General features: G+C 43.2%; 1 protein-coding gene across 1 annotated transcript; it reads left to right on the forward strand.

The window, feature by feature from the left end:
• The first annotated feature begins 6398 nt into the window (after window positions 1-6398).
• On the forward strand, window positions 6399-8163 carry CALHM6 (calcium homeostasis modulator family member 6). The gene is made up of 2 exons (XM_063096138.1): window positions 6399-6923; window positions 7741-8163. Exons 1-2 carry the CDS (start codon window positions 6399-6401, stop codon window positions 8161-8163), a joined length of 948 nt encoding a protein of 315 aa, XP_062952208.1.
• The last annotated feature ends 212 nt before the right edge of the window (window positions 8164-8375 follow it).

The following is an 8375-nucleotide window of genomic DNA, read 5'->3' on the forward strand; positions in this document are numbered from 1 at the left end:
TCTTAAAAATAATTGTAGATATTGGAAACATAGTTTACTGGAATCAAAGAGATAAGAAGCTTACTAAATTTGGGGAGAGATTTATAGTCAAAGGAATCATAAGCCCGAGTAGATCTATGGTCTACCAACATTACGGAAATAGGCCATGGACTAAGAAAACCACTTAGTTCCCAGGAAGGACATATGCCTATTAGTATGTGGCCAAGGAAGCTAATAGAATAATACCCTCCAGAGGGTGGAGTTCTAAGAATAAAAAAAAATTTTGCACCTGCAGGGTAGGAACTTTAAAGCTTTTGCTCAGCGTTAGTCTTAGAATCACAACAGGTCAGTTAGTGCCTGCTGCTAGATTCCATTTTTCCCTTTCAGAACGCAGTATCTCCTATGATTGTCCTGGCCCTGTTCCTCCACTGTACATTGTCTGTGGTGGACAGATTAATCTATCATTGTTAGGTCAAAGGTCTGCAGACCAAAAGGGGCCACATGAAAACTTGATAGAGACAACTACATTCTACCCAGAGATTCTGGGCTGTGAGATCCACATTGTGACAGGTTTGGACTTTGGGGTTGTTTCTTTGAGAAGGAAGATAGTGGGTTCTGTGTGGAGGAAGAAGAGTGAAACAGAAAGGGTGGTCCATAATAGTCACTAGCGATCACTCTTTTCCTTCTGGCAGGTGGGAGGATTACACGTCCTTGTCCCCTTGAAATAAGGTGGACCACAAACCGTGCTGCAGCATTTAATGGCTGCTAGGAGACCCTCCAGCACTCCTCCTGCTGTGGCAATAATGGACGAGGTCTTGGGTTGGGATGGAGGTGCTAAATATTCAAAGTAGCATGGAAGACAGGTGCCGTGGATAATATGTTTTGGAAACGAGAAATAAATGGACTGTACTAAGCCACTAAGACTTGGGGGTTATTGTTGCAGCACAACATAACCTAATCTGTCTAATACAGAAGGCCTCTCTGAGGATGTGACCTTGAAGCTGGAACTTAATGGATGAGAAAGAAGTAACAGAGAGAACATCTCAGGCAGAGCAGCCATACCAGTACATACAGATCTACCTCAATGGTGGGGGTCTACTTTGCATTATATTGCATAGAGGTATCACCATTGATATAAACAGTTCTCTACAACTGGAATGTGCAGCAGATTTCAAGTGATGCATTCTTTCAGGGAATATCTTCCATGACTGTTTAACTTCTCCATCGAGTTAATTTAAATTTTTGAGATTTTATAATAGTATCATTTTGATTTGAAGAACCCAAAATGTTGTTCTGTTAAGTTATCTTTATTTTATTTGTTCTGATTTTTAAATATCCTTTGTTATTTATTATTATTTTCTTCAGAAATCCAAATCTTTGATCATAGTTCATAAACTAGGAAAGCAAGTTTCAGCGCAGGGGAAATGGACTTATGAAATAAAATATAAGTGATCACTGACAATTCTATCACACATTAATTCACCTTTAAAATAACCATTTGAGGTGACAAATGCTATGGTGATTGTTGGTGTCCCTTCAAATTTATATGTTGGAATCTATAGCCAATGTGAGAGTATTAAGAGATGAGGCCTTTTGAGAAATGATTAAGTCATGAGGGCTCCACTCTCACGAATGGGATAAGTGCCATCATAAAAAAGGTTGAAGGGGAACTGCTTTGCCCCTTCCACCATAAAAGGACAGAGAAGGTGCCATCTATTAGAAACAGCCCTAATCAGACACAAAATCTGCTAGCATTTTGATCTTGGATTTCCCAGCCTCCTGAACTGTAAGAAATAAATTTCTGTTAATAAATTACTCAGTCTAAGGTATCATGTTATAGCAGTCTAAGACAACAGGAAAACATAGACTAAGGTATTTTGTTATAGCAGACTAAGACAATGGGAAAACATAATTTAATTTACTAAAATTGCTAATAGACATAGGTTTTAAGAACCATAGAAGGAAACTTCATTTTAACAAGCTTTCCAGATGATTCTTATGCATATTAATGTTTGAGAACCTCTGAACTAGGGGGACTGAGCAGAAGTAGCAGGAGGGAGCAAACCAGAGTCACTAATGCTTGACTGACTGCTTCATATATTTTAAAAATTATTGAAAATACCAGCCCACTGTGTTAGGTGCTGATAAGACAGAGATAAACAGAAAGAGTGTCTCTGGTGATGGAATAAAGGAAAACGAATGCACTTTAAAAAATAAGTTGTCCACATCTGATGTTCCAAAGGAAGCTCTAGTCTCAGTAATAAAGGCAATTCATGAATTAAACAAACAAATAAACAAAAAACATAGAAGGAAAACTAGGACCTTTAATAGCCTTATAGTCTCAGATGATGATGATGACAATGGTGACGACAACAAAGACTGGCCACATCTGGGTTAAAATAATCGCCTACTGCAAGAAAAAAAAATAGTGTGTGAATCAGTGAATACTTAAACTTTTATAATGTTTAAGAAATTCATGCCAAGAAAGGAAAACAATAATCTTTAAAAAGGTTATTTGAAATGTCATGGACTTGCCATTTAATAAATGACACTACTGTGCCAAGGAAAGGGTCTGATCTTTTCCTTCTTCTGCTTTATACTTTTAGGAAGAACTTTTAGAAATGTTAAAAAATCTTATGATAATAACATGTTCCAGATTTTCAAATGCATTACTTGACATGAACAATATATCCACAAATTTGAACATGCAGAAAGTTTTCTCAAGATTAGGAGTGTCAGACTTTCTAAATTAACTTGTTAATTTTGCCATCTGACATTGTATCTTGCACATGGTCAATACTTAATATATTTGAATCTCTTTGGTGGGTCTTGGGGCCAGAATTGATGCTTTGCTAGAATCAAGCAGTCATATTCCAAGCAGGATGATACCATTAGTCTGAGTCCTCATGACAGCTGTAGAGAATAATGTTTGGGAACTAGCTCACTTCAAGACAATTGCAAGGAACTTTCAGAATGACTGTGTGAATGTGTATTTCCTTTCAAGAGTTTCTTTTGCTTTCTTTTCCGAGAAATGTTTTGTGGTTTCTAAAACCCATCCCTGAAAATGACAGTGCTGAGAGACAAAGTACTACAGTTAAAGAAAACCAAGCAAAACTCATAACCACTGGTTTTCCAATGTGCTTAGCGTGAGAATCTCATTTCTTAAAAGCTAAAGCGAATTGTTAGAATCATAGGTTTTTCAAAAGTGTAAAGGTCTTTTAAATATTATTTAGTCTACCCTCAGAGAAAATTCTTGAATCCTCTCCACATCATTAGTGTGTTAGTCTATTTCCACGAAGGGCTGAACTTCTGAGCAATGTCTACTCAGAAGAAAGCTAGGTATGGAAGGCTGGGCAATATTTAATAGACTCAGAACTAGAACCACCCACTGCTCCAGAGGTGATGGGGGTGGATGGCCGGGCACTAGACTCAAGAGAGGTGCTGGGCTAAAATTCAGGCTGGCAGGCAGAACACGGACTCTAAAGAGCACAGAAACCTGTACTAGGTGCAGAACGATCATCAATATCTGGGAGATCTGTGACTGAGAGAGCACAGAAGTAGCAAACCCAGGAGGTGGTGTTTGTGGTGTCCTGACAGGACAATATGTCAGGATGCTGCCTAGTCGGTGGTGAGTTTCAGAGGCAGAATTGAAAACTACATATCATGGTCTACAAAGCACCTAAAGCTGACCTTCCATGTGCAGCTTTTCCTCATGATGAGCCACCTTGGCTGTCACTCCCACTGCTCTGGCCTTCTTTTCAACCAAGCTCCTTTGCACCACAGACTCTTTGTCATTCAGATTAAATGTCATCTCTTCATAGAGGCTTTCTCAGGACACTCTCTAACATATCATTCTATTTTCACTCTCCACACAATCTTTAGAACTCCCCTCTTCTTCACTACAAGCTCAAGGAGAGCAGGTACCTGTCTGTACTGTTCCTTTTTGTATCCAGCAACTCCAGGCACTTTTTATAGGTACCTGGCATATTCTGGGTGCTTATCAAACATTTAAATGAGTGAACGAATGAACAAACGAACTAATTAATGAATTGGTTAACAAATAAATTAAACTAGTTGGGGCAGGGGGCTGACAGATAAAGTTTCCACAACTAAAAATATGTGAAACCAAATGCTTAGCTAAGTAACAGGAGCCAGAGAGAAGAAGGTTGTCACTTTTATTAGTCTTGATAAATGAAAGGCACGAAAATAGACTGTTGAAGAGAGGTAGAGAAGGTGCTGAAAAGTTTGAGACTCACAGAAGATAAACATTATAGGATGGTGGTAAAGCTCTGGTTTGGACATCATAGTGGTAACCAGGAGAATGCCAGCCCTCCCTCTTGGTTTGAGAAATGGGGAAGAATAAATAAACCTCACTCAAGAGGACAGAAGGGTGCATTTTAGTTAGGTTTCAGTTAAGGGAGATTTGGATAAAGCCATCAGCACAAAGGTTATACGGATATAGTGAGATTTGTTCATGATGGAGTATGTATGCAGAAGGGAGGCAATGTCTTCGAGGAGTGTGGTGGGGGTGAAGAAGAGTCCAGCAATAACAGGAGAGTTACTCAAGGCACAAGAGAAGCAAGAATTTTTTGGAGATGGAGGATTACAGAGATTAACAGACATAGCAGAAGTGATTTGCTTCAAACGTGCAACTTTGTTGTAAGTTTATAGGAAGCCTGGCAGTGCCTGGTCTAATCTCAGAGAAGAGGGCCCCAACTGTGCTGTATGACAATGAAGACCCTGATGTGGGGTTGACCTCTAACCACCTGCTGAGAAAGAATAGCTATATATCACACCGCTATGTCTGGAATGGTGGTTTCATACCAGGCACTACTACACTAGGCACAGATGGTGGTGTAGGGCGGGTAGTTAAGAAGGTCAGTTGGACTAAGAAAATAATCCTTTCTTGTCTTCTCTAACAATTCACTTGGTTCCTTAGGCTTCTTATTCTCAGATAAAATAAGGCAAGCCTAGTGGGTGGATACCAATAGCAACCAGTTCATTGTGAACTGTCCACCTACACTCCATATCCAGACACCCACCTTCTGGTGAGGCAGATGGCTAAGGCGAACATCAATCCTCTTAAGGTAGTAGAAGGTCATTGAGTCACTGAATCCAACCCTTGGTCTAAAATTGAGCATTCATTTAAATTCTTAACGTATATACAATGTAATTATTTGTTGTCTATTCCCAAAGTTGCAACGTAAGAGGTAATCCTCCACATTGAGTATCCATTTAACAGACGTAACCTATATGTAAAGGCCCTTTACATATGCTACCCAATTTACTTATCTTGACAGTCTTGAAGAGTGGGCACTATTATCCTTCTTTTACAACAGGGAGGCTGGGTTTTAGAGGGGCTAGCTTGTTAAACATGCACACAGATACACACAGAGATACGATGCACCTGACTTCAAAGTCTATGTTCTGTCAAGCACACCTCATCTCACTCTGGTAAGGCTCAGTGTCACAGAAGTGGTTACAGTTTGTGTCATAGCAATGCTGCTTCGAGAAAACTTAAGGCAGAGAAAACATGTTAGATAAGATGGAGCTGCAGTTTGATTTTTTTTTTTTTTTGCTTCAACTAGTATTCTTTGAACGACCAGATACCCCACTCTGTGCTCATCAACTTGATGATCGCTGAGTAAGAATCTGACACTCCTCCAGTGTTATGACATACCTGAAAAATAAAAACCAGACTCATTGTACTGATGAGTAAATCATTACACTGTATTCAGGCTAATGTCTTGCAAATCAGGCTGAGGTGAGAACAGTTAGTGTGAATGAGGCTGGTGGTTCTGTCTAGGAGGGGCACAGGAAGAGGACAGAGCATCACGGAAGTACTGCAACTTGAGCTGAGCTTTGTTGATTTAGCTTATGAAACAGAAACCAGAAATTTGTCCGTAAATAATGTTTCTTGTAAGCGATCGGTTCTTTTGTCATTGTTTGGTCTTATTGAGAGTTGGCTTAGGAATTAGCGTGGCTGCAACAGAGGAAAATTTAATTTTTCCCCAGTTTGCCCAAGCGGCTGCGTTAGGGAAGAGTCCTATTGGTCACACTGGGAATGCCCTCTGGTCACACTGGCGGAAACAAAGTTAACAATGGAGCAGGGTCTATCTCGTGGAGAGCTCCTGAATTGGGGGAGAAAGGTCAGTGGTGCCTGTGGGAGGGCTGGGTACAGGAGAGGCCAAGGGTACCAAGGGTAATTGCCCGAGTCTCCTTATCAACCAGAGCTGGTTTGGCTGAAATGAGAAAGTGAAACCTTGGGAAGGCCACATAAGTCCTCTTTCCTTTTCGAATGGTGTTTCTTAGCAGAGTGGAAAGCCCCAGACCCCAGTCCACCCAAACCACACGACGGCTAAGGCAGCGGAGAGGCAGAAGCATCTGGGCCTGTCCACGACGCCGGGAGTAGGAGACCCATGGAGAAGTTCCGGGCGGTGCTGGACCTGCACCTCAAGCACCGCAGCACGCTGGGCTACGGCCTGGTGACCCTGCTGACGGCGGGCGGGGAGCGCATGTTCTCGGCGGCGGTGTTCCAGTGCCCCTGCACCGCCGCCTGGAACCTGCCCTACGGCCTGGTCTTCCTGCTGGTGCCGGCGCTCGTGCTCCTCGTCCTGGGCTACGTGCTGAGCGCGCGCACGTGGCGCCTGCTGACCGGCTGCTGCGCGTCCGGCGCCCGCTCCCGGGGCTCGGGGCTGCGCGGCGCCATCGTGTGCGCGCAGCTCAGCGGGGTCGCCGCGCTCGCGCCCCTCACCTGGGTGGCCGTGGCGCTGCTCGGGGGCGCCTTCTACGAGTGCGCGGCCAGCGGCAGCACCTTCCTGGGGCGGCGCCTGTGCCGGGGCCGCGCCGCCAACTGCACCGCCCAGCTGCCGCTGGTGCCCTGCGGCCAGGCCACGGCGTCCGGCGTGCAGGACCTTCTGAAGGAAATCAAGGCTCAGTCGCAGGTCAGGCGCTGGCGCCAGACGCGGTCGGGAGGGGGCGAGCTTCTGCGGGGCCGGCGGGGTGGGGCGGAAATCGATGACTTTTCCCCAGGCAGGCGACACCCCAAGGAAAACTAGAATGGCATCTTGATCGTAAGGAGATGACGGGCGAGTATTTCAGTAAAACGAATGAAAAGGCGAATAAGCATTCCCGTGGTGTCTAGCATTGCACAGGAATCGTGGAGAGCCGGAGCCTGCGCTGCACCCTTCACCTCCTGCAGTATTCTCTCGCGTCTCACACCGCGAATACACGGAGTCTAGGCAAAGTCGTTTGTCCAGCCAGGAGAGAGCGGAAGAATTGTTACAATTAAATGGGTCTGCTCGGCTCTAAAGCTGCCACCCCACACTGCTTCTGGGCTTAGAAAGCTCAGAGGTTCTTTTTTCTTTTCTTTTGCGCCGAGCCGGTAGGGGGATCCGAACCCGTGATCTTGGGGTTAAAAACTACTCTCTAACCAACAGGTTCTTTTAAATGAACGCTCCGTTTCACCAGATTTGCAGAAATTCCACGTTTGAGTTCTAAGGGAGTGACATTGGGCTCCTCCCTGGGCCCTTGACAGGACTTGGTCTATGGCTGACTTTCCAAGCAGCTGCGGGGATGGGGTCGGAGCGGGGTAGGAGGTGTTAGGGAGTTTACTGCCGTTTCTTATTCTTAAGGGATTAACACCTAAAGCTGTTGCTTGTTCATTATCATAACTGGTGAGTAGTGCAAACTTTATTTGAAGATTTTAAAATTTCTTATTTACGAAAAGTGACTAAATTGCTGTTTTATCGTTTTCTTAAGGTGCTGGGCTGGATCCTGATAGCAGCTGTTGTCATCTTCTTTCTGATTGTTACATCCATCACCCAATGCCTATCTCCAGTTAGTTTTCTGCAGCTGAAATTCTGGAAAATCTACCTGAAACAGGAGGAGCAGATCCTTAAAAGCCAAGCCACAGAGCATGCGACTGAATTGGCAAAAGAGAATGTTAAATGTTTCTTTGATTGCTGTCATCCGAAGAAATGCAACACCCCAAGCATTAAAGACTGGCAGCAAATTTCATCACTATATACTTTCAATAGGAATAATCTGTACTATAGCATGTTGCACAAATATGTTAACAGAAACGAGAGGAATCACAGTATCAGATCTTCTGAAGGAGATGCAATGATTCCTGTTCTTGGCTTTGTAGATTCTCCTGCTATAAACAGCAATGCTGAGCTATGACCTTACGAATACATAGAAAAAAGATGTTTTGAATTATTGCTTGTTTTTCAAAAAATAAACATCAGTATTGTTTATGACTGCTTTTTTTTCTTCCAAATTGTGGAATTTTAGATCTGAAATTAAAATGCACATCTTAGCCTCTTTATTATATTAATTATTTAAAACAAAGAAATGAGGGAGAATGATTCACCCAAGTGACAAACTGGAACTAG

This window comes from Cynocephalus volans, chromosome 5 (genome assembly GCF_027409185.1).
Source record: "Cynocephalus volans isolate mCynVol1 chromosome 5, mCynVol1.pri, whole genome shotgun sequence".
Taxonomy (NCBI): domain Eukaryota; kingdom Metazoa; phylum Chordata; class Mammalia; order Dermoptera; family Cynocephalidae; genus Cynocephalus; species Cynocephalus volans.